The 26,364-nt window shown below is 45.3% G+C and overlaps 1 protein-coding gene across 1 annotated transcript in view; it reads left to right on the top strand.

Annotated features, from left to right (window-relative positions):
* Micalcl (MICAL C-terminal like) overlaps positions 1–26,364 on the top strand; it is a 53,801-nt gene that overhangs the window by 3,505 nt on the left and 23,932 nt on the right. The window contains exons 2-7 of the mRNA XM_035442287.1: positions 386–567; positions 7,578–7,652; positions 12,558–12,691; positions 13,839–15,141; positions 23,131–23,231; positions 25,755–25,832. Coding sequence (XP_035298178.1) covers positions 386–567; positions 7,578–7,652; positions 12,558–12,691; positions 13,839–15,141; positions 23,131–23,231; positions 25,755–25,832 — 1,873 coding nt within the window. The remainder of the gene's footprint in view (positions 1–385; positions 568–7,577; positions 7,653–12,557; positions 12,692–13,838; positions 15,142–23,130; positions 23,232–25,754; positions 25,833–26,364) is intronic.

Below are 26,364 nucleotides of genomic sequence, written 5' to 3'. Positions count from 1 at the left end.
GGGATCTAAAGTCTCTCCTGGCCTGCAGATGGCACCTTCCTTTTTGCAATGGCAGCCACCTTCTATGTACATTTATTTCCCAGTTTCTTCCTATAAGGGCACCAATCATAGGATTAGGGTCCACCATAATGACCTCATTTTAACTTAATCACCTCTTTAATGGTCCTCTCTTTAAATATAGCCACAAGCTGCCCCTTTAGCACAGGGATCTAAGGAGACATAATCCAGGACATGGCAGAGTTAAGTCTGGGCCAGAGGTAGCTGAGCTGACACCCTTGCTCCATGTCCCTGAGGACTGTCAGAGGAGATGATGAGTAGGACATGGAGTGTGGAGGTGGGGTGGGGTTCTAGAGCTTCTGGTTCACCCTCCTCTTCCTTCTTCTAGCTCTGATACAGAATCTGATTATGGTGACACCAGAGCCCTCTGTGCAAAGGCCTGTGAAGAAAGGCCCCAGCTTCCAGAATCCCCACCTCCATCAAAGCCCCCAACCAGGCACGTCTCCCTGAGGGAGCCCCTGACTAGACCAGTCTCTCTACAATACCATGAGGAGCCACAAAATCAGTCTGGTAAGTAAAGGGTCCACCCAGCTTCATCTGAGGACACAGAGAGGGAGCAGGGACCCAGTACATACAGGGGGGTCAGGATCAGACCTAGACTCCTCCAGAAGCTTTGGGGTCACAAGCAGGATGACATCCAATATAGTTCTGGGCAGCCGTTGGATATCACTGGCTGCCATAGATAAGGAAATCTAGGTCTCCTTTGCCTATTACAGCCTCCTTGTGTCTCAGGGGTCCCTCTAGCATCCCATAGTTTTTGAGAGAAGGAACATGGGGTAACTCAGTCTCCTAGAACCCCCTGAGCATACCTCTCAGAGTGGCACAGGAGACATCACTGGTGTGTGATGACCTACACAGTAATGAGGGTACTTTTTCTCCTGGAACCTTCTTCATACATGACCCCTTTCCATCTCTAGGTTGACCTATGAAGTGAGTAGCATGTAGGTGATTCTGTGAGGCATGCTATGGTCTCCAGACAACAGTATGGCCTGGGCTAGTGACTCCACACTCTAAGCTCAAGCCAGCTAAGAACTTGCCTTTAGTAGCTCAGCTCTTGACTCTATCTTCAGCAACATGGGAGCAAATCAGGACATCCTCTGACTTCCTGGGGACCCTGGCAGGGCCTGGGGAGTAGCGGGATCATAGAAATCTGCCACCTGAAGGACCAACTGCTTTAAATAGCCTGAGAGCTGGTGGTCAATTTACCCTGCATTGCCCTCTGGTGGCCAAGAGCAAAATCTCCAGCTGGTCCTCTCACCAGTGTGGGTGGGGGTTTCCCAGAAGACTAGGCTTGGGAAGAGCTAGGCCAAAACAAACACAGAAACTTGTATAGACATTTCCAAATTTTGGAAACTCTGAATTTAGCCTTCCATGTGGGCCTTTAAAAACCAGGAAGCAGACAGGCACGGTATGGGCTAATGCCTGTAATCCCAGAATTTAGCAGATTAGGCAGGAGGATTGCCACAAATTTGAAGCCCGACCAACCTGAGCTACAAAAACAAAACAAGAAAAAAAAATCCCTAATCTTAAGCATAACCCCAATAGAGGGAAGTCTGCCTGCCGTTCACCCTTTTCTCCGAGTGTCCTCTCTCCTCAGTGGGGCTTTAAGCAACTTGCCCGGAAGCTGTAAATCAGAATCATGTGTCTGTCTGTATGAAAAATAAAGCTCTGGATCAGGAATAACAAAGCCAGTTTAGGAGGCAAAGACTCCAGAGAGGGAGGCCAGAGTTCTAAATAGCCATCTTAGAACTGTTCAGAAGGAAACAGTTTTGTCAGCTTAAATGGAAACCCAGAGCCGATTATTCCCACTGTCAAAGAGAAAAACACACTAGTTTGTAGGTGTGCGCTGACACAACTTTTGTCAATGCTAGTCTGAGTTTGTGTCTCTGCTGTAATGATAAAACACTGACCCAAACCAGTATGGGGAGGAAAGTATCTGTTTGGCTTATGGGTTATAGACTCAATGGAAGCCAAGGCCAAGACTCAAGGCAAGAACCTGGAGGCAGGAACTGGAGCAGAGGCCATGGAAGAGAGTGCTGCTTACTGGCTTACTCCCTCTGGCTTACTCAGCTATCTTTCTTACACAGCCCAGCCACCTGCCTAAGGGTGGCACTACCCACAGTGGGATGGCCCTCCTACATCAATTAGCAATTAAGAAAATACCTCCACAGACATGCCCACAGGCCAGCGTGATGAAGGGGATTCCCTCTTGCCAGATATGTCTAGGTCCCTATGAAGCATGGGTTAGCCCTCAGGACAGCCCAGCTTTATTCTATGGTGAATTACTGAGCAGGTGGAAAAATGACTCATCTCATCAGCCATCATGATGAGTGATAGACAAGCCCCAATGCAAGCATAACATTTCTTACATAGATGCTGCAGCTGAGATATGACATGTCCTTCCCCCATCTAATGCTTGTTTGTTGAAGGCTTGGTCTCCAGCTATTGACGGTTAATTAGATCATGAATCGTGATAACTTCAGTGGATTAACTTATCAATGAGGCCTCCTTGGAACAAGTAGATCACTGCGGGTGTGCTTTGCAGAGGCACACCCTATCCCCAGAATCTTCCTCCCACTCTCTCTGCCTCCCAGTGAAATAGTTCACTCCACTATGAGATGCTCTGCCACACCAGAGGCCCATGGCAATGGACCCAGCTAGCTATGGACTGAATCCTCCAAAACCCTGATACCTAGCAAATTTCTCCTGCTTTAAATAGTTTGCACTGCCATACATCACAGTGTTGAAGTGAGTCCATTACTTTCCCAAATAGCACAGGACTAACCCCGCTAGTGGATCTTATGGAGGTTCACTAGCCAAGATGCTCACCTGCATCACTGCCTCCCAGTGGATTCAGAGGAGGCTGAGTAAGAGCCAGATAATGTTTTCAAGACTCCTGGTCTATACAGCCATGGCCACAGTGATGTTATCCACAACAACCCCAAGGGGAGACAAAACCCTCTCTCTCCATCTCTCTAGACATCATTTCTATTTGGTTGCATCTGTTTTTATCATTTTACAACACAGGAGTAAATGTAAAAACATAATGAGTTTGATGGTCCTTTTTCTGTTAGTGCATTTTATCACTGCTTAGCAAGAGCTTGCCAGAACTGCCTTGGCATGCCAAGCAACCTTCCACACCCTCCAAGTTCTTCAACACAGAACCTTCCTGAGATGAAGGCATTAAGCAACTTAAACCCTTGTGCTATGGCAACTCTAGAAAACACTCATTTAAGTTATGTGTCAAATCAGCTTTCCTTTGCTTCTGATAAAATGCCTGAGATAGACGACTTACACAGAGACAATACTCTGGGTTCTTGTGGTTCCTGGTCTCTTGGCCCAGTTGCTTTTGGGCCTGTGGTGGGCAACATATTATAGTGGAGAAAACTGCTTGCCTGGTAGAACCTCAGAAACACACACACACACACACACACACACACACACACACACACACACACACACAAGGAAGGAGCAAGGATCCTCATGTTCCTTCAAGGTTACAAGCCTAATGACCTAACTTTCTTCCACTAGACCCACCTCCTGAAACTTCTGCCTCATCCCCCAGTACCACAGGCTAAGGACCAAGCTTTTAACAGAGTATCCCTTTGGGAAACACATAAAATCCAAAGCATAAGAACCCCATTCAGTGGTTCATACAAATCTTGGGTAAACGATAGTCCCAGATTTCTACCACCCAAGAGCCAGGCTCAGTGGGCCTACATTGAAATTGAGTGTCTGCATTTAGCAAAAGAATCCCAAGCACTCAGATGCAGGTAAGCAGGCCTGTGATGTAGGCATCACAGCAGAGCAACTTTCCAGCATGCCTGTATGAAGTAGCTGTGGTGCATGCCCAAAGCAACATAGCAGATGTATCTAATTCATCAAGTTCATGGACAGAAACCAGTAAGATTTAGGAGGGCAGTCTGTCCCCAAGTTGTTCCAGCCTACACAAGTTGGTATTCTCCATCTAGGAGCAGTCATTTGACAACAGTTATAGGACAGGAAGAACACTGGCCAGTGTGTAGCAATAAAACCAGATCAAAAGCATCTCGCTAAATGCTTGCCCTCTACTCATTTGTCCACAATAGGTTGGGTACAGTAAGCTCCAAAAGCACTCCTTTAAAATTAATACAAAGTGGGGCTGGAGAGATGGTTCAGAAGTTAAAGCCCTTGTTACTCTCATAGACAGAACAGGTTTGGTTCCCAATACCCACAGCTCACAACTGCTGCAACTCCAGCTGAGGGAATCTGACACACTCTTCTGGCCCTGAGGGTAGCAGGCATGCACATGGTCACAGACATACACACACACACACACACACACACACACACACACACACACACTATACAAAGTTATTCAGTACACATAGAGCACAAGCTATGTTGGATGCTGCTAGATAAATCATTGCTGTAAAAGCTACCTAGACATTTTTTTCCAGATGTGAGTATGCACACCTATAATCCCAGCACTCAAGAAAGAAATGAGTGTGCACACCTGTAATCCCAGCACTCAAGAAAGATATGAGTGTGCACACCTGTAATCCCAGCAGTCAGTTAACATTCATAATCCCAGCACTCCAGAAGCAGAAGGAGGAGGGTTGATGCTAAGATGAGGTCATCCTGGTGTGCACAGCAAGACCCAGGCCAGTCAGTGCTCCACAGTAAGACCATTTCAAAACGCAAAGGAAGGGAACAAAAAGAGAGGAGGGTATAGAGGGAGAGAGGGCTTCTTTTGTTAAAACGTGCTAGCTCCAGAGCAGGACAGAAAGATTGAAAGAGCCAGAGGACCAGGGAGTTTGCTGTGAGATTGTCTTCTAGTCATGTCAGAAGCTATACCCTGTCTCAGCAACATGACTGACTAAACATGAGCTGAACAAGGACAATAGACATGCCAAAGTGGACAAGAGCAAGCCTGTGTGGCCTCAACCTTACACAAAGAACCATAGTCAACTAAGGAATGCTGAGAGTGGGAGGAATAGTCTCCCCCAGGGAAGAGCACATGAACTGGTTGTCCAATACCAAATGGTCAGCCCCAAAAACACACATACGAGTAACATTACACAGACAGAAGATTATATTTAGTACTATATATCTATATACACATACATACATACATACATACATACATACATACATACAATTAATTTTAAAAGGCCATGAATTTGAAAGAGAGCAAGAAGAGGTATATGGGAGGGTCTAGAGGGAAAGGAGAAATGATGTAATTATATTATAATCTCAAAATTAAAAAAAAAAAAACACTGCTCCTCACTTGGACCCATGAGGTAATACAGAGCAAGGTAAACATCTGGCTTTTCTACTTGAGTTTGCATCTGTTTTTGTCCAAACTTTAGACCAGACCCTTGCATATTAATCACTCCAGGTGCATCAGTGTCAAACCAAGTGACACCTGCCCTATCTCACCGCCCCCCAACCCCAACCCAGCCCCACTTCATGAAGGCCCACAGCAAAGAGTGATACTGACTTTACTTTTAGCCTTTATAATGTCCTGTTCCAGGCCCCAAAAGTTTTTAGTCATTGTCCTAATCCTACAGTCACCTCTTAGATTCAAGACCAGCATAGCCTGGCAAATGTGTCACCTAGTGATGAGATTATACACAGCCCATCCCTGCCCCCAAGCCATGATCATCCGAAGCACATGGCTTGTCTTCTCAAGCACTAAAGACTGCTTCTCGTCACTATGCAGAGCCAGAACAGAGCACTCATTAACCAGACCACACCTCCACTTTGACCTCTTGCCTCCTTGCCCAGTTCTTTGTCTACTGAATCCAGAGCTCATGGCAGTGCTCCAAAGATGGGCTCAAATGCTTGCCTTCTACCCACTTAATGATGTTGTTTAAAACCCCTTCCTGCATTTTCACCATGATCTCTGCTCATTTTCTCTGGGGCAAGCTTGACATGTGAGAAGCTGTCTGGGTGAAATGCCATGGCCAGAGCGACTTAGAGAGGAAGGGTTTATTTGGGCTTACTGTACTCGAGGGATGAGAGTCCAGCATGATAGGGAGGCTTAGCAGCAGCATGCACAGGCATAACAGCACGCAGCAGGCGTGGCAGCCAGAGCAAGAAGCTGAGCTCTCACATCTTCAATGGCAAACACAAAGCAGAATGTTAACCGAAGTAGAGTGGAGCGTTCAAATTACTGAGCCTCTGAGGTCATTTCCTAACCCAACCATCACAGAACCTGTGGAGTCAGGCCTCTGACCTAGGACTCCAGTTATATTATGACCTCACTATTGTTCCTGCCATGGTAAAATTTCGCCTGGGTGCTCTATTGGCACCAGTGGTGCATCTAGGCAATCTGTTCCACCATTCCACAGAGTTTAATTAAAGCAGAGATCCTAAGGAGCTGGGGGGTCTTGTCCTGAGAAAGGAAAGCCCAGGTAGTAGCTGGCATGGCAGTGCTGAAGGTCAGCTCATAAGGGCAAGGGTGAAATGTCTGGTGAGATTAGAGAACACTCAGTAGCCAGGTCTTAGATTCAGAGAGCTTTGTGTTCAAACCTTCTCTGACCATTCTCCCATACCCAGATCCCTCCCATGGGTGTCTTTCTTTTCCATACCCCCTAGTTCCATCTTCTGCCCCTCAGATGTGCACGCATGCCCCTCCTTTCTCTATGAAGAAGCAAAGGGGCCTGAGCATTAGAGTCCAGTGTGGGAACAGTAAGCACTTAGATTCCACGACTGTTCTCGGGTTCAGAACGGCCAGTGCCTGTGCTCAAGGCCCAGCCAGGCAGAGGGGAAGCACACAGGGTCCTGCAAATGTGCTTCCATTGGGAACCCAACTTTCCCCAGTCAGTTCTCACCTTCTACTCTGTTGAGGTGGGGTTTCTCCTATTGCTTCCATACAGTATACTACAGACGAATTGGGCTGTGAACATTCCATTGAGTCGCCTGTCTACCACCCATCTCAACATAGGAGTGCTGCAATTATAGATGCATGCCTCTACAAACAGATTTTTTTATTATAATTTAATTGAATTTTCCCTTTTCTTCCTCCAAATTCTCCTATATACACCTCCTGCTCACCTTCAAATTCATGGCCTCTTTTTTTCATGAATTGTTACAGTGTTTGTACATAAACATATATTCCTAAATATAACCAGTTGAGTCTATATACTGCCACTTATATGTATGTTTTCAGGGCTAACCATTTAGCATTGGACAATCAATTGATGTGTTCCTCCCTGTAGAGAACCATCTTTCCCTCTCCGGATTTTTATTTGGGTTTCAGGGATCAAACTCAGGTTATCTGCTGAAACATCTCCCCAGCTTCCTGTGTAATTATCTGATGAAGAGTGAGTAAATGAGTGAGTGGGTGAGTGAATAGCGGGATGGGGTCAGAGAAGCACACTGTGATAAGAAGGAGTGACTCCATCATCCATCCTAAGTGTTAGCCTGCTAACTTTTGGTGAGAAAGCCCCACAGGAGACAAATTCTTCTCCAACACCATTAGCAGACCCTTATTCCCTCCCATCCTCCCTGCCCCTTTTTGTTTTCCACCACAGCTCTGCTAAGGACCCACAGCCTCCAGTCTCCAGTTCCAAGCAAATACCAGAACTGGAGGAGAAAATTCCAGTCCAGTGAGTCATGAACGGGGGGGGGGGGGGGGAATGGAGGTGTGGGCAGCTGCTCTCATTCCTTACATGGTGTCTTCTCTGACATAGCCTGGGTAATGAGGACAAGAAACTCCTAGCTTACTTGATTTCCACTGCTAACTAGAAGCACTTGCCAAGGGATCTGGGACCTCCCCATGCCTCCCCTCTGCTCTGAAATCCCAGTGCATTCAGCTTCTATGCTTTCACCAGAACACCTTCTCTGTCATGAACTCTAAGCTTAAAATGAGAAAGAAGAGAGACTGAAAGCCAGGTACTTGGTTTTGTCCCTTTTGGCTCATGTCACTGTGGCTAAGGCATGAAGGTAGCCTCTTGCACTAGAATATGAGTGTAAACACTGGAGTCTATGTGTGCATACAGAGAGAGAGAAGAGAGAGAGAGAGAGAGAGAGAGAGAGAGAGAGAGAGAGAGAGGAGAGAGAGAGAAAATTTGTTTCTTCTGAGCAGGTCTTGGTCCCTGGTGAGTACCAGGGCTCCCACAAGAAGTATTGTGACCATGCACACATTCACACAGCAACAGAATTCCTCCAGAACCATTTGAATGAGAAGCTGGGGCTCCATCCTGCTCTGAGTCCATCACCCCATTCTGCCTCCCCTTGTATCCATGTTTCCTCTATAGCCTCACTCTGCCCAAGGCTAGCCCAGGAAGACCTTGGGCCCAACTCTCCCTCCTTCTGAGTCAGCCTGATTCCCGGTCAGTGAGTCATTTCCCATCAACCCCCAGACTCAACACCTATCATTGTGTCTACCAAGCACAAGGGCCACCTTTGGAGCTAGACCAGACCTGCATACCTAGGGATGAGCTAAAATGACAATTGACTCATCTGAGGTCCCCCCAGGTGGCAAATGTGAGAGGACAGAGTAGTCTTCTCACCCTTTGCCTAGTGCTTCTGATTCACTAGGATCCTGCTCTCAGGCCAGTCCTCCTTGGTGTTGAGATTATCCCATGTTTCTGAGTATCACCAGCATCAGGGAGCTCAGTCTGTTCTCAGAAAGCTCCCAGCATGGGGTGAGATAGGAGACTGGCAAACAGCAGGGGCAGAGATTCTAAAAACAAGACAGAATTCTGCTACGCAGAGGTGGGATATGGGGACAGACAGTAGACTTCAGTGTTCAGATATTAATAAATGTAGGGTTTGAGTGTTAAGCACGAAGAGATGCTGAGTGCTTGAGCCTGTCATTTCTGTGGTCCAGCGAGGTCTGGTCCAAAGGAGTTCTTATTTATGAGTGGGAGGGAGGGAGAGAAGGAGGAAGGGAGGGAGAGAAGATTTAAGCTAAGAATTGTCATGAGTACCAGTTAACCCACCAGAGAGCTGAGGAAAAGCATGGCACTGTAAGGAGTCAGCCTCAGCTAAGGCCTAAGAGCCAGGTACATTCAAGGCTCTTGAGGACAGGAGCCACACTGAGCAACAGCCCAGAAGAAAAGCAGTTAGTTACTATAAACCCTGCTTGTATGTTTTTATGTTTTGCCCTTGCTGGCCCAGCCGTTGCACCTCTCCAGCACTTTCTAAGGGAGGCGCTGTGCCTACAGAACTCATCTTACTTTTGACTACAAAAAGAGATTAAAGCTGGGATCAAAAGAACAGGATTTATCCCTCGTTCATGAGCTGGTTTTTGGAGCTCATTCCCTATGGTAGGATGCCTTGCTCAGCCTTGATGCAGTGGGAAGGGACTTGGTCCTGCCTCAGCTGGCTATGCCAAGCTTTGTTTACTCTCCATGGGTTCAGACTTGCAAGCTACTGCCCCTAGAGGGCGCTCCAAGACTTTGAGAAGACTGAGTACTTCCTAGCCTTCAAATTCCAGGAAGCAGTTGTACTCATGGCAACCCAAAAGTCAAGAACCCCTATGCCCCAGAAGAAGGTTTGTCAGTCAATAGGAAAGAGAACATAGACAACCTTTCCAAGCTGACTATGCTCAGAGTGACCTCTACCATTTGGGGGGGGGGGGGGAGGGCACCACTGCCAGCAAAGCCAACAGGAGGTGTAGCACAAGGAATTGTCCGAGTGGGCACAGAGGCTGTAACCCTAGCCCAGGCCTGCGCATCAAGCCCTTTAACACAATAGGACCTGAGAGCTAGAAGCCCTCAGATCCTGTGCCCTACAGACGACAAAGTAGTCTGGCTGGGCCATTCCAGAGTCCCTGGGCAAACAGAAGACTTAGGTAGACAAAGAGTAAGTTCCTAGGCCAAGAGTTAGAGAAACCCTGGCTGGGTTGGGTGTCCCATTTCCTCTGAAACAGATGGAGGGTCTCTCGGTATCTTTACTGTATAGTTTGTGTGCAAGAGGGAGAACTAGGTGTGATTTGTACTAAGCTAGCGTTTGTCTGCATGGTTGTGTGTACTTTTGGAATGAAGACACTGTAGGTAAGCAACTTGCTCATGTCAGTTGCAAATGTGAACAAACTGAGGTGCTGGAGTCCCCTTTATCTTCTTTTAGAGGAGCTTGAAGACATCACCAGTCTTACTGGAGAGATTTCCCATCTCTCAGCCCCTCGCTGGCTTTTCCCCTCCTAGAGTCATGCCTGGCCCTTGGGTGATGACCTGGCCCAAGGATAAAGACAAAGGAGAGACTGGACCTCCATGTCTCAAGTCTTCCACAAGGTCTGTCTTTAAGACAGTGCATAAAGACCTTGTGGCCAGAGACCCCACCACAAGGGTGGGGCCTGAGATCAAAGGAAGAAGAAGGGAATCAATTTTTGGGGTCACAATCTTCTAGATCCCAAGACTTTTCTGTCTAGCTTGCGTCCCAAGGTATCCCTGGCCCTATATTGCAAGGTCCCCTGTGACTCCTCAGAGGAACAAAGGGACAGTCTGTGGAGCTGAGGGGACTTTTGAGGCTACTTAAGGAGCCTGATTCAGAGGATGGCAGAGAGAGGAGAGTGAGGGGGCGAAGAAGAGGGGGAGAAGGAATTTGGCAGGAATTTAGCAACTGGGGGCAGGAAGCAAGACAGAGACTGACTCACAAGTTTTGCCTTTTTAGGCTCTAACCATCTTGTTGTGGGCTGAGATGGGGTGCGGGTGATGGGATAGAGGCCAGCGCTCCCCTGTGACAGCTCCTGGCAGCAGATACCCTTTCTCCCAGAATCTTCTCTTTGTCCAGCTTCACAGCAGCTGTGTTCCCCCGTTACCTTTTCCCTCAGAAGCATTCTGGGGCCGGGTGGGGTACCATATGGAGCTCAAGGACCGCATATTACAGAGCCATCTTTTCAGAGCCTGTGCCTGGTATGTACTGCCTAACATGTTTGCCTCTGTGTGAGGACAGCAAGAAGCCTACTAAAAGTCCACAGCAACATCCCCCTGAAAGATGTGTGGAACTCTTCTTGATTGGAGGGAACTTAAGAATAGCTTTTCTTCCAGACTTGTGTCCCCAGGGATCCCTGACACTGTGTCATTAAGTTCCTTGAATTTGCTCAAGTTAACAAAAGCACAGTTTGAGTGCCTGAGCAGGTGCCTATCATCTAGAGCTTTGGGGGAACTGAGGCCCAGGACTTGTGTTGAACTAAGAAATGTAGATGTGTACAACCTGTAGATTGGACACAAAGGGAAGTCTGAATGGACCACCTGAGCTTCAGGAAGCAGGAGGTTGAGGTATTGGATGAGAGAATAAGCAATTGAGGCACACAGGTCCAGGATGTGCCTAGGGAACGGTGCTATGGAGCCACGGTGGTTTGTGGTGGCCTGTGTGGTGATATCTTGTTTATACTCAAATAAATAAAGCTTGCCGGAAGATCAGAGGGCAGAGCTAGCCACTAGTTAACCATAGAGGTCTGGAGGTCTGACAGACAGACAGGAAGTGATGTGGCTGGGCAGAGAGAGGACTATAAGGCAGGGGGAGACAGGAACTCCGTCTCTTTTTGCTCAGGGGTTATCAAGTAAGAGTTGGCTGTGGCTTGTTCTTTTCTCTCTCTGATTTTCAGCATTTGCCCTGCTATCTGACTGTGGGTTTTTATTATTAAGACCAATTAGAACTCATGTTACAGGCCTGAGGATGAAGCACATGTCCACGAAAGGCTGTGTGCTGTTTTTCTGAATTTACCTGAGGACAGTTATCAGAATTGCCCCCACCTGGAGATAAAATACTTGACATTGCAGATTTAAGGTTACCAAGTTGGAGAGGAAGAGAGAGAAGTGTCGAGGGACAGGAAGTGTCAGTAAATGTGGGTCTGGGAAGAATGACTTCCCAGGCTGCACTGTCAGAATGCTGCTCTTGCAGGACCAGATGACTTCAGCTGCCCATAGTTGAGAACTGGGCTCCTCCTCAGAGGCCAGCCTCGCTCCTTTCTCATGTATCTCTGAACAGATGTATTGCTTCCTGCCTGTTCCCTGAGCCACAGAAGTTTGGTCAGGCCCATTAATTCTGTGTGATTCGAGCCACCGATAAGTGTGTAACCCCCTCCTTTGGGTTCCCATAAGATCTCAGCCTAACCACCTTGTCTGAGAACCCCTCAGCAGCACACACAGAGAGAGGGAACCCATTTCATTAGAACTAGTATCTACCCTGTCTGTGTCCACAACTAATGGTCTGACATCTTGTGGAAAGAAACCTCAAATAGTTTATTGATGGGAGAGATTTAGTGCAATCCCAGCTCCTAACCACCATGACTTCAGGGAAACGTTAGCAGTAAATGTCCATCTGCAAAAAGCACTCTGGGGGTTGTGCTCACATCTCCCAGGAACAATCTTACAGAAGTCAGAAACACAGTCACATGACTTCTCCTCCAAGGCTCTGCTGCCAAGTCCCATGCTATGGGCACGAGGGACCTCCCTCTGAATCCATCCCCATCCTCTTTATTGGTAAAACTGAGGATCCACCCACAGTCTTCTCTTTTTATACTAAAAACAAGGCAACAATGAAGTATGTTGTTTCCTTGATAGGTTCAACATCCATGAACAGAAGAACACCATCGCCTCCTCTTCCTCCATCTTTTTCTTCCTCATCTTCCCTATCATCTTCCTTTTCTTCAATCAGTGAACCTGGGCACACTTCAGATAATTCCTCCCCTCCTCAGGTAAGTGCTCTCGAGGGCCTTGCACGAAGGAGCACACTCCTTACTACTGCCATACTTAATTCTGAATTCTAAGTGCTCACAGGTCTCCCCAAGTGCAAAGCCAGGGCAGAGACAGGCTCTGCTGTGGGTCTCCGGACACTCTTTACATGTGCCTTTCATAAAAATTCATCCTGGGTCACCCTCATGAGTACAGTCACCCCCTTCAGCATTGTGTAGGAGACGGGCATAGTACATATGCCCCCAAGGAAAGAACACAAGGAAGAACACAAGGAAGAACAGACAAAGGGTGATAGGTCCAGAATAAGGATGGTCTCAGTAGCATCCCAGGACTCTGAGAGCAATATCAATTTAGAATAAAAAGTGGCATCACTGAAATGAGTGGCTGGACTTTCCTTCCATATACATCATGCAGTCTCTGTAACCTGCTAGGTCTGCACTAGACTCAGCAGAGCCCTCAAGACAGAAAAGGTGTGCACACTTTTGAAGCCCTCTGACTTGTGGCCTGCACCTCAGACACCAGACTCTTGGCAGGACATGATGACTCTTTGTAGAGTCCACTTCTGTTCTTCCAAGTTCTCATATACTAGAAACATGATTTCACAGTGGTGCATTGTGTGACATTTAGAAGGGTCCTTGGAAAGTCCCAAAGGCCATCCTTCACACTACCAGTGCTTCAGCTCAGAAGGTTAACTGTAACTCCTTACCTTGACGGCGCACAAAGCATGGTTATAGAAACTGACTTCTTGCATGTCAGCAAAGTATACCTATGGGAAGAATGTCCCCTTTAGTAAAGGCAGTACTTGAGCAAACCACAAGGAACCTACCCTGTCCTACCTGTGCTTACTGCTCAGGAGCTTATCAAGAGCAGCAGCCATGCCCAAGCTTTCCTTTCTGGCTTTTTCTTTACTTATTCTAGAGACTTTAATGGTCTTTGATTAGAGCGTTATTTAGGGACTGCAGGTAAACACCAGTAACTTCTAAACAGCCACTTAGAACAAAGAATGGCCTTTCTGAAAGCCCCTTCTGACCTTGAGTATCTAAGAGCGGGAGAAAGGAAGGAAATGAGGTGTGCGTTGACACTCACCTTCCCCACAAAAACAAACACTAGGAGCTTTAAGTAACTGGTATTTCTGCCCATCCCCTGTAGGTGCCAGCTTACAACCTTCACTCCCTGCCAGTTTCCAGAGGCGGCGATTGTAGCCCTACTCCACTCTACCTGAGACGTGCCAGGGCTCTAGGGATGTTGAAGGAAATTCCTCTCTATCTGCCTCATGGTCCCATGCTGGAGAGCACAGGCCTGGTGAGCCCTGCTGGCGAAAGCTTCAGCAACTGTCCGGAGATGGCTTCAGAGGACTACCAGGAAGCCCCGGCTCATCTTGGGAGCACCAAAAGCATGTACGAAGATTTCCACCCCATTGCAGGGAAGGACCAGTATTTGTACAATCAAAACCCAACTCTTAGGACTGCAAGGAACCCAAGAGAAGTGAATATGGGACCCAGGAGAGACCAGACGGGTGCTCCACAGCCCTCTGAAGAAAGGAAGTTGGGCTTGAAGAAATTAGTCCTTACACCGGAGCAGAAGACCATGTTGCTAGACTGGAGTGACTCCACCCCTGAGCACAAGGCTGGGAAACAGTTCTCCCAGGAAAGAGACGAGAATGGCAGAAGCTGTACCCTGAAACCATTCAGCTCCTCTCCTCTCCCTTGGGCAGTGAAAGAGAAGCTGCTATACCAGACAGGGGCCCAGGAGGAGATGCATACCCCAGCTATCAAGGCGCCACGGGAGAGAGAAGTGCCTCCGCCCAAGTCCCCCCTAAGGCTTATAGCAAATGCCATCCTAAAGTCTCTGCGCCCCAATTCTGAAGGTGGAAAGAAGACCAGCCCTAAACCAGAGTCAAAAACATCGCCTCGGGGCCAGCCACATGGGTTTACTCGCTCCTTTAGTCTTCGGAAACCCAGTTCCAATAAAGATGGGGACCAGCAGTCTCCAGGGAGACACATGGCCTTTAAAAAGGCTTCAGCTTTCTTCTCTTTGGCTTCTCCAACGTCTAAGACTGCCCAGGCCTCAGACTTTAGCCTTCCTGACCCCCTCCTCCGCTCCCGGAGTTTGCCCAGTCGTCCATACAAGATGTTCTTTGCAACCACATCCCCACCACCCAGCAGCAAGATTGAAGATGTCCCCACCCTACTAGAGAAAGTGAGTTTGCAGGATGGCACTCACTTTCCAAAGATACGAGCCTCACGTATTTCCAACCTTGGCCTCAAAGATAAATCCTTTGAGAGCTTTCTCCAGGAATGTAAACAGAGAAAGGACATTGGGGACTTCTTTACTAGCCCAAAGGAGAAGGGGCCACCCAGGAACAGAGTCCCATCTTTGGAGAAGTTGGTACAGCCTTTGGGCAGCACCTCCCTGGGGCAGGTGGCACATCCTTCTACAGGGCAAGATGCACGTAAGTGGCTTGCTTAGTAGTGGAGTCTAGAGTTCATGCTGGGCAGTTAGCGGTCCCCCTGGATTCACAAACAGGCACTGTGCACTTTAATTTACTTATCCAGTTCATTCTGACAAAAGAGGGAAAAGTTGGGACTGGTGAGCTGGTCTTACGGGCTCTTGCTACCAGGCCCAATAACCTGATTTCCATCCCCAGTACCCACATGGTGGAGAGAGAGAACCAGCTCTCCCAAGTTGTCCTGTGGCCTGCACATGTGCCTCTCCCTTCTTCAATATACAAATGAATGTAATTGAAAAAGAAATGCAAGGAAACTTGAAAATTTTTAAAGAGAAATCCTAAAAGAAATTGAAATTACAAGCAATAACCCTAGCTCTTCCCTTTTCTCTGTGGTTATGTGATCATTTTTGCTGAGGTGTACATACAATTTGTATATTTTGAAAGATCAACTTTATAGTCTAGGTATCATACAAATAATCACAGAATCTGTATACAAGTGATTTAAAAGGATGTTCTGTCTTGTGGCAATATTGTCATTTAATGAACCATTATTTGATTGTTTAACTTATAAGTATATGTGTAATGTATCTATACACACACATGCTTATAGGTGAATGCATTTATAATGTATGGATGGTGCTGGTTGGACATTTTTGCACATGTACCTTTTTGTTTCCCTTGTATTACTAACCACTTTTCTGTATGTTTGATTACCAATGAAAATAGAGACTTTTTATATTTAAACCTGTTGTTGTTAATTATTTAATTAATATATCAAAGATTCAGAGTAATCAAACAGTACGGAAATACCTAGCAAAAAGCAAAACATGTTATTGTATCTGTACCTTGCCAAACATTTAGTGTATTCCTTTAAAGATACCTTAAACACATACGTGATGTCTTTTTTTACATGTGGGTATGCCAGTGTGTTGTGTATATGCATGTGTGTGAATGTGTGCATGTATGTGTGCACTTTAGGCTAGAGGGACTTGCTGGTTGTCCTGGTCAATTACTCCTTGGCTTCTTATTGCTTTTAAGACAGTGTCTCACTGAACCTGAAATTATGCTGGTAGCAAGAAAGCCACCATGATCCTCCTGTCCACTCCCCTACCATGAGGGGATTGCAGGAGTGGGTGCAGCAGTGCACAGCTTTTTATGTGGGGATTTTAACTTGGGTCCTCACATTTGCACAACAAGCAGCATCCTTACCCCTGCAAGCTGTCTCCCCAGTAAGCAGCATCCTTACTGTCTCCCCAGACAATGGTTTCTTTTGTTACTGAAGTGGTTCATTTGACCCCTTTCAAAAATTCTGTTTTTCTTTATATTTTTACCTTTTAAATTTTTTATAACTTTTAGAAGATAATCAGTTTTCAAGAACACATTATTTGTGTTCTTTGCACTCTGGTCAAATATCTGTATAGATTAACAAGAGAATTTATTTGTGGCCAAGTTTGGAATAAGCATAGGTAAGTTGAGGTGTAAGGATTCTTTTAAAATCACACACCATGAAATTTCATACATATATATAGTTTTATATTTATTTGCTTTTTATTTTATGTATATGCATTGTTTCTTACATGTATGTCTATAAACCATGTGCATGCCAGGTGCCAATGGGGGCCAGAAGATAGCACTTGATCCCCTGGAACTGGAATTACAAATGGTTGTGAGCCATTGTGTGGGTGCTTGGAGTCAAACTGGATCCTCTGCAAGAGCAACAAATGTTCCTAAGTGGGCCAACTCTCCAGCCCTTTGTAATAGATGTTTAATAGATAGTACATTTATCTGCTTTAAAACTAAAAGGCATATATCTGGGTGTGGTAGTTCATGCCTGTAATTCCGATACTCATAAGTCTAAAGCAAAAAGAGTGTGAGTTTGAGGCCAGCCTGGGCTACAAAGTGAAACTGGATCTAAAAAAAAGAAAAACAACAAATAAGAAAATAGCTGGGGACTCAATCCTTTTGCATAAATATGAATTTATCCATCTTATTAGAAAGTTTCTGCATAGCAAAAAGCACTGTTAACAGAGTGAAAAGGCATTCTAAAGAACTGGAGAAAATCTTTGCCAGCTACTCATCTAATTAGAGATTCATATGCAGACTCATTAAGAATTTAAAAAATTAAAAACCCAAATAATCTAACCAATAAGTAGGAAAATAAACCGGATAGTGGAAGAATAAATGTCCAATGGATGCATAAAAATGTTTATTTAGCCATCAGGGAAATGCAAATCAAAACTGCCTTAAGATTCCATCTCACCCTAATTAGAAGAGCTGTCATCAAGGCCACCAAGGAAACAATAAATGCTGGCCAATGAGAATGGAGTAGGGACAAACATGAGAGATTCTTCTGTATTATTAATGGAAATATAAATTAGTTCAGCTCCCGTGAAGCTTGATATGAAGGTCCCTTGAACACTGGAACTGGAGCTGCCATAAGATCCAGGTGTCCCACACCTACTTACATACCTGTAACAATCAAAGTTAGCACACAACGGTCCTGCACACCCATGCACACTGCATACTATCCAGAACAGCCAAGTTATAGAGTCTGTCAGCCTAAGTGCCCATCCACAGATTGACAGATCCCAGTGTGGCAGCATGGGTCTGCAGTCTTTGCACTTGGGGAGGAGAACTGAGAGGTAGAGGACTACTTGGGCTACACTGAGATCCTGTCTCAAAACCAAACCAATGGGGGATATATAGATATGTATAGATATAGAGATATAGAGATATATAGATATATATAGATAGAGTGTGTATACACACACATACACACACACACAGAGAAAACCCAAAGCAACAACAAAAAACAGATGCGTAAATAAAGAAAATGTAGTGGACATACACAATGGAGTGGAGAGGCTGTTTTTTTTCTATGGGATTTTGTTGCCGAGTAAAGTGTCCATAATGTGAAGTGTGTTTCAGTTACTCAGTGATGCTCATACTACAAACTCTTACATCGGTTGGTTATTTTATCAATTACCAAGAGAGTAGAGTGAACACCCCCAACTACAGAGTTTTTGTCAATTGTTTTTATATTGTTTCAGTTCTGTAACTTTGGGGGTCATATATTTTTTTCTTTTTAATGTATCTGTGTGTGCATGTGTGTGTGATATGTCTGAGTATGTGTGGCAATGTGGGCCTGTGAGTGCCATGGCACACAAGTAGAAGTCAAGGAACAACTTTGGGGGTTGGTCCTCCTACTTGTTTAAGACAGGGTCGCTTTCCTGAGATTTTAATTTTTTTAATATGTGTGGGTGTTTTGCTTGCATGTATGTCTACAGACTAAGTGCATGCAATGCCCAAAGAGGGTGTCAGATCTTCTGGAAATGGAATTATAGACAGTTGTGAGCTACCAAGTGGGTGCTGGGAATCATACCCAGGTCCTTTGTAAGAACAGCTTGTGCTCTTAACTTCTGAGTCATCTCTTCAGCCCCAGGCTTTCTCATTTGTAGTTGTTCAGCACGGTGTACTCCAGGCTAACTGCTTCAAGCCTCCCATCTCACAGTGAGAGGGAGCACTGAGACTGCAGATGTGTACATCTGGCTCCATGTGAGTTCCGGGGATTTGAACTCTGGTCTTCATGCTTACCTTACTCACTGAGCTGTTGCATGGCAGGGAACACATGGTTGTCAGACCAGCTCCTATCTAGGCTGTGGGGCTAGAGGCTGATACTGTCATCATATCAACAGTCAAGAAGCAGAGAAACTGAGCCAGAAACAGTGCATAGTAGCATTCAAAGTCCATTCTGCAGTGACCTTCTTCATCCAAGTAGGCTCTACCTCCTAGGGGTTCCGAAGCACCTTCCAATCAACTGTTCAAACACACGGGCCTGTGGCAGACATTTTACATCCCAACAATAACAGGAGCCATGCTATAGAATAGATCCTTTAATCTTGATCCTATTGAACTGAAATTTCAGATCCTTTTAACATCTCCCCAGCCCCCATCTTCACCTGTTAGTTCTAGTGATCAGCATTTTATTAGAGTCTCCACTTCTGTGAGTTTCTGTGATTTCTTTTTTATATAGTTGCATGTAAGTAGATAGAAATGCTACTGACTTGAGTGGAGGATTTGGCTTTGCTGTAGAACTCAAGCTTAGCATGTATGATTCTCTAGGTTTAATTCTCAGCACCAGGCCAAAAGGGAGTGAGAGAAGGAGGGAGGGAGAGAGGGAAGGAAGAGAAGAGAAGGGAAGAGAAGAGAAGAGGAGAGGAGAGGAGAGGAGAGGAGAGGAGAGGAGGAGAGGAGAGGAGAGGAGAGGAGAGGAGAGGAGAGGAGAGGAGAGGAGAAGAGAAGGGGAGAGAAAGGAACAGGCGGAAGAAGAGGGAAAGGAGCTAACTATAGTAACATTAATTTTATTTACCACTACTTTACTAAACTTGTTAGTTCTCAAAGTTGTTTTGGTAGCATACATTTGAACTGTTTGAGCACATTTATGATAATTTAAATACTTGTCTGTTAGTTTCACTGTATCAGTCATTTCTGGGTCTGTTTATATTGAAGGATTTTTCTCTTGCTTATTAGACTAATTGTGTGTGTGTGTGTGTGTGTGTGTGTGTGTGTGTGTGTGTGTGTGTGTGTACCTAGTCATTGTTTACCAACTGATAGAGTTTATGAATATTTTGTTGAAAAGCAATTGGATTTTATTTTTTAACATTAAACAGGGAATAAAGAACGTTGAATAAGCAGTAGAATAACTTTAAGATCACTCTGTTCCTTCCAAGGCTTTGTCTTTGCACTTGTTAGGTGTGTCTGATAAGTGTTACTCTAGCACTAATCTATCCCTGTTAATAAAGTAAGTTTTCTGTGATCTCTACAATGTCCCAGGTGTCTGTGCTACTCTGACTAGGGACAATCAGAGCATCTCCCACCCAGGAAAACTTAGAACAGTGGTTCTCAACCTGTGGGTCTAGACCCCTTTGGCAAACCTCTATCTCCAAAAATATTTACATTAAGATTCAAAACAGTAGCAACAAAATAATTTTATGACTGGAGATAACCACAACATGAGGAACTGTATGTATTAAAGAGTCACAGCATTAGGAATGTTGAGAACCTCTGCAGTAGAGACTATAGAGCCTGCAACTTCTCTGCAGTTGTATGCCCAACCAGGTAGTTTCCTTTTATACATCTTTGAATTCCTGTTAAGTAGTAGTTACACGTGGACTTTACTCTTGTTTCTAAATTTCTTTTTTCACAGCATTCCCTCCTCTCCAGGGCTCCATCCTACACATGACCACTGCCTCTGCCTGAACAAACTCTGAACTGCCTTTTCCCCGTTTGTATTTTTCCTGCCTGCCCTGTGGTCAGCAAAAGACCCTGGGACAGATGCATCTATGGCCGTAGGACTTTCCTTATGGGTTTCTGCTCTTATCTTTTACATCTTTCTGTACTGCCTATTGGCAGATATCCAGAAAAAGATGCTTCGTATATTGTGTCCTCAATTCTACCGCTTTCCGGTGGAAAGTCAATTCCAAAATCAGTCATTCTAACATAGTGTAGTGGAGCAATGCTGCAAAGTGCTTAAAAACTGCAAAGGAAAAGTGGCCTTCAGAACAACTGGTACTCCATTGACTAAAGGAGAGAGACGACTCAGTGTCAAGAAACTGCTAATCGCCCTTCTTACCTAAGGAGGTGCATATGCTTAGAAGCTAGTTTCCAAATGAAATTCTACAGAAGTGTTTACTTTTTGAAATTAGAAAACATTTCAACTTTACATCTATACTTCTCCCACACATAAAGGTCAAATAGGCAGTTTTAGTAACATGAAAGTGTTGTTAATTGAGTCAATGATAACAATGAAGATGGTGGAAACAACTGGGATGTTAATATTGGTTGTCAACTTGACTGGGTGTAGAACCACCTAGGAGACACACCTTTGGGTCTTCTTCAAGGGTGCTTTTAGAGAGGGTTAATTGAGGATAAAGATATACCCTGAATGTGGACAACACCATGTCGTGGGCTGGACGAGTAGATTGATTACAAAGGGGATAAAAGGACTGCGTGGCAGCAGCATTCATCTCTCTGCTCCAGATACTCAGAGGTGAGTGAGCAGCCTTCTGCCACCATGATGGACTATATCCTCAAACTGTGAGCCAAAATAAACCCTCATTCCTGCAAATCGACTCTTTTGAGACAGTCTCTAGCTCCCGCTGACTTCAAACTCCCTATGTAGCCAAAGATGACCTTGAACTTCTGGTCCTCCTGCCTCTGTCTCCCAGACAGGAGAATCTAACCCAGGATTGGGAATCTAACACAGAGCCTCCTGCATGCTGAGTAAGTGATATATCAGCTGAGCTATATCCCCAGCCATAAAGTTGTTCCATATCAGGTATTTGGTTCCAGCAATGAGAACAGGAGTGAATAAAACAAGTCTAAACATTCCCAATAGCTACCTCCCATATACTAGCCACCATCAGGGCCTTTGATTGGTTTGCTTGTCTACAGAAATTCTGCACATGGGAATCATGACAGTAGAACTCAAGGGCATAAAGTCTGTTCCTGTAGCTTCTATACTCAGTACCCAGTGCCTCCATCCCTCTGTGGTAATTTAGTGGCTGAAGCAGGATGTAATCCCTCCCCAAAGAGAACACAGCCTCCTCCTACAGCGACGATGCCACTCTCTGATTCTATCTTTACCTGAGCTTTCCCATCTGGCAAATTAAAGTGGAAAACAGCAAACTCCCTCCCTAGAGAGTTGGGTTGTTATATGCATGTTTTGTATTATTTTACTCTGAATAAGAGCATATGTAAATGTGTTGCTGGAGGTTAAAATTACCCTTATTTTGTAACACTTGGCTGCTCCCACTGGGGTGAATAGTTGAAAATTATAGGGAGGCTGGAGAGGATGCTAGCTGACTTGGAATTACTTCCCTCTTTTCTCTCCACCCACTCCATCGTTCTATGCAGACACAAGCTGCCACTGTAGAGTCCAATTGCCATCACTAAGTTCTAGTAGGTTCTTCAGTGCAGTGACCAGCATGGGTTCATCTGGTATTGGCATAGACTCCATCAGGGGTGTGTGCAGGGGCAGATGTTCTTGCTGGGAAAAACGAAAGTCTCCTGTAGCACCTGGAAGCCCCATCACACCTGGTGCCCAGCCAGATCACAAAAAGGTGTTTGGTCAACATGGGCACATTATGATCCTCAGTCATCCAGTTCATGTTTGGAGTCTGGTATGGCCCCTCAGCTTTAGCTTCCCATGGGCCCTGCTTTGTTGGGCCGTCCCTATCTTAAACTGCTTTTTTTTTTTTCTGGCATTTGAATCATCCCTTCCATGATGTGATAATATCTGCAAGTTGGGAAAATAAAAGTGGCATTTGTTTAGCCATAATTAATGAAATATTTATGTTGCATGAGGCTATGTGATAAAATCCTTAGGCTTAGAGTCCTTTTGCTTCTGATTACATTTGGGATTTTTTTTTTCTATGACCAGACATTCTGACGCCAGCTCTTTTACACTGAGCAGATGTCGTGTAGTAAAAATGGGTGCCAGATGCTGCAAGCCGCAGAAGGGCGATTTGTTTAAGAGCTGGCTCTGACTTTTTTTTTTTTTTTTTTTTTTTTTGCATTCAATTACTCTGTAGAATGAACCTTACCCGATCGAGCGTTTAGGTAACTCAGCTAACTTCAGATATGCATTTTCATAATAGATTTTTGATCCAAAAGCATTGTGAGCAAGGCTCTTGCCCTGTAAAGGGTGTTTAAGGACTTCCTTGATTTCTGCATAATACCTTGTTTTGTTTTGTTTTGTTTTGAATGTGAGAAGAGAGCTGCAGAGCTCTTGGCAGGAATCCAGAAATGTAATTAACGTGGAGGGCCAACTTTTCAGTGGCCCTGAGGTACTGCTTTCCCAAGCTCCTGGCAGGTGCAGTGAGGGGTAGGCAGGAGGGAGCAAATGGGGTGAGGGAGAAGAGAGGCAGCTGTGAGGCGTGTAGCAGGAAAGGAAGCCAGCGGTTTGGTGATTTTCTTCGCTTCTTGTTTCAGGCCTTGGAGCTCTAGTGACAGAGGCCACCTCTTCTCCCTCTTCCACCACCTCCTCCTCTGCAGATGAAGACTTTGACTCCCAACTTTCCTCCAAGTTAAAGGTAACATCATTTGGAACACCATCCAATGCCTTGGCTGGCTGAGGCTCATTTCCCATCCAGGTTTCAGAGCCAATGTGAGCTCCAGCTGCCAGGATCCTCATGGGGATCAGGCCACATTGCAACTAACAACCACCCTTCTTTTTATCTGGAACACCCCAAGATTTGTCTTCTATTAAAAAAATACAAAACAAAAAAATCTCAGAGTCTCAAATGGAGGAAGGGAAAAAGAAGACATACGGACTTGAAACCATTTGGCAAGTGCCATGCTTAAAGTGGGTTTAATATGTGGTCCAATAAGCAAACCATTGAAAAATTTCAACAAGCAGATGTGTATTTCCCCCAAGGGAAGCACAACTTCATTTAAGAAACACTAGAGGCAGATTGCATAGAAAATGTTATGCTTATTCTAATCAGAGCTATGAAATGAACCATGCAGTTGCACAGAAACACGGCTGCACCAAGGCACCTACTGTCGAAAGAACAACCTGCATGCCACTGGGAAGGCAACCATCCCCTTTGCTTAGTGGATGTTAGTGATAGAGAGCACTTTCCAAATCTCTCTCACTAATGCAGAGAAAACAGAGTGTGGCATGCCTGTAGATGTGTCTGTATGTCACATATACCAAGGCAAACATTTGCCACCCAAGCCCACTACTGTTTTATTGAAGCTTGTCCCCTAGGACACAAAAGTGTGGGATGCTGGATGGTGTACCCACATGCCTCAAGGGTAGGCAGAGGAGACGTGTACTGTTCTGGTACTGTTTATAGTTTTGGAGCAGAGAAGATCTAGTAAGGGAAGAGGAGAAGCAAATTTATTCACACACACTTGACTTTTCCATATCTAGCAAGGGAAATTTTGGCTTCAGTTCAAGTCACAAAGGGGGTTTCCAACTCCCCAAGGCAAGTGAGTGCACACACACTTGTACACAAATACAGTGGAGGAGAGGGCAAGAATTTTTCTCTTTTAAATTGTGGGCTTCTTAAGTTACTTCGATCCTCATCAGAAACGAATTGTATGTAAATTGTATTACATTAGTTTCTGGGGGTTCCTTATTGCCCCCATACCCTCAAATGAGTTTAACTCTCCACTCAAATGAGACCGATCCCAGACTCCATCTTCTTAACACTCCAAGAGACAGAATAGGTTAACACTGGCATGTGGAAGTACCATAATATCTCAAATAAACCTCATGACCAGCTCCTTGTCATCTTGCTGGCCTAGTGTATGCTAGTTGTCACTTCAGAGTGCCAGGTGGTAAAGTGTACCCATGCTACCTCCTTCTAATGGGCCCTACTCCTCCAGGAAGCCTTCAAGTGGGAAGGAAGGGGTTTGGCCTCTGGGTTCTCTTGTTTCTTTGGTTGCATTAGGGTGTGTCCCCGCCCAAGGGTCACAACAGGGCCTGCTCAGATGAACCTCTGCACAGGAAGCTGGAGGCAGGATGCCTGAGGCATGGGGACGCGTGGCAGCTGACCCCTAGTCCTTCTCTCCTCCTGCACTGGCTCTTTTCTTGCTCAGTTCTTAGCGTCTGTCCTTTACTTTCTACAACATCCCTATTGCTGTGAATAAAGAGCCTGTGTGTAAGGGGACCTGAGCATTGCTAGAATATGTTTTAAATAGAAGATAACAGTATTGCCTATGGGAAAATATGCATGCTGAAGACAGCTGACCTGTGCCTTATTACTGTGTCAATTGGGGCAGGTTATCTTTCTGAATTTTGTTGTCCATATTTGTAGAGACCTACAATCTGAGAAATAAAGGAGACACCATAAAGTAATTAATTCATTGTCTGGCACATGACACCGTACACATTCTAGGATTAAAATGTGTGTTCATGTGATGGGTGCTCCTGAGATGCTTGCAAAATAAGCAAACCAGATCTCCAGGTGAGCAGAGATCCTCTCAGGGCAGGAAACACCTTTCACCCTGGTCCAGACTTTCTCTAAAGATCCCTACTGATTATTAGAGGGTCCCCGTGCTAAAGCCAGAACCCGAGTAGTCTACCTGGGGGTCATCTCCAGGAACAAAGATGGAACTTGTTGGGATGTAAAAGTCAAGAGTTTCTCCCAAAGATCTTTAGGATTCTAAAAATTCTAGAAGAACAAATTCCATCCCTGAAATGGAGCACTTGGGAGGCAAAGACAGCCTCCCAAGTTCTTTGAGTTCAAAGACAGCCTGGTTCATGTATCAAGTTCCAGACCGGTCAGAGCTATACCATGAAACCCTGTCTCACAATAATGATAATGATACTACTGATGGTGGTGATGATGAAGTTAAATGAAATTTTAACTTCAATTTTTTATTCACAGCTCAATTCCAGTGCCACATGTGAATAGTGGCATTCATATTTCACATGGTACAGATAGAGGCCATTGTCATCATTGTAGAAAGTTCTATTGGATGCCATTATGCTGGAAACTCAGCAGTGGCCATGCATGGAGAGGTTAGAAGTTAATGATTAGATTTTGTAAACTTTAACCTCATTTTCTTAGTCTTGGCCTTTTCTTCTCTGTTGGTTTGTGTAGAGGATGCCCAGAAGAAGAAGGAAGCTGGAGAGGAAGTTGGTTAGGCAAGAAGAATTGAAAAGACTCCATAAGGCTCAGGTAAGGAAGCAAACATGTGAAGGGTACCCCCAGGTGTGGGTGGGAAATCCTTTAGGAGTCAATCTGTATTTGGGAGATGGACCAGGGAAAGGCCTGCCTCCTTTCTCTGAGAACCAGGCTTGTGGCCATTCTGAAGGTCCTGACCCAATCCCCAGTCAGGCTCTGGGGTGAGGAGCTCAGGAGGTTCAACTATTCCCATCTCAGTCACCTTCTCAGCCTCAGGTTTGTGAACTGCAACGAGAGGCTGGCATGTGGCTTTGGGCATCATCATAAGCCCTTACTCCTGCAAAGCAGTGATCTTGGTTGTGTCCTCAGTACGGACAGAAGTCGTCCTCCAACTCCTTGACTGAATCCCTACTAAATTGCTAGCTACTGGGGTCTGACTTCATTTTAGAATCAGTTGAAAGCATAAGTACCTATCACTTCCTAACCTGATGATTTGCTCCAAGCATGTCTGCCCAAGCTGATCTGTCTCTCTCTGTCACAGATGAACAATATGAAGCAGACAACATAAACATTGTCCCTGTCCAAA

The sequence above is a fragment of the Cricetulus griseus genome, chromosome 3, assembly GCF_003668045.3.
Source record: "Cricetulus griseus strain 17A/GY chromosome 3, alternate assembly CriGri-PICRH-1.0, whole genome shotgun sequence".
NCBI lineage: Eukaryota > Metazoa > Chordata > Mammalia > Rodentia > Cricetidae > Cricetulus > Cricetulus griseus.
This window is presented reverse-complemented; position numbering and strand designations above follow the sequence as displayed.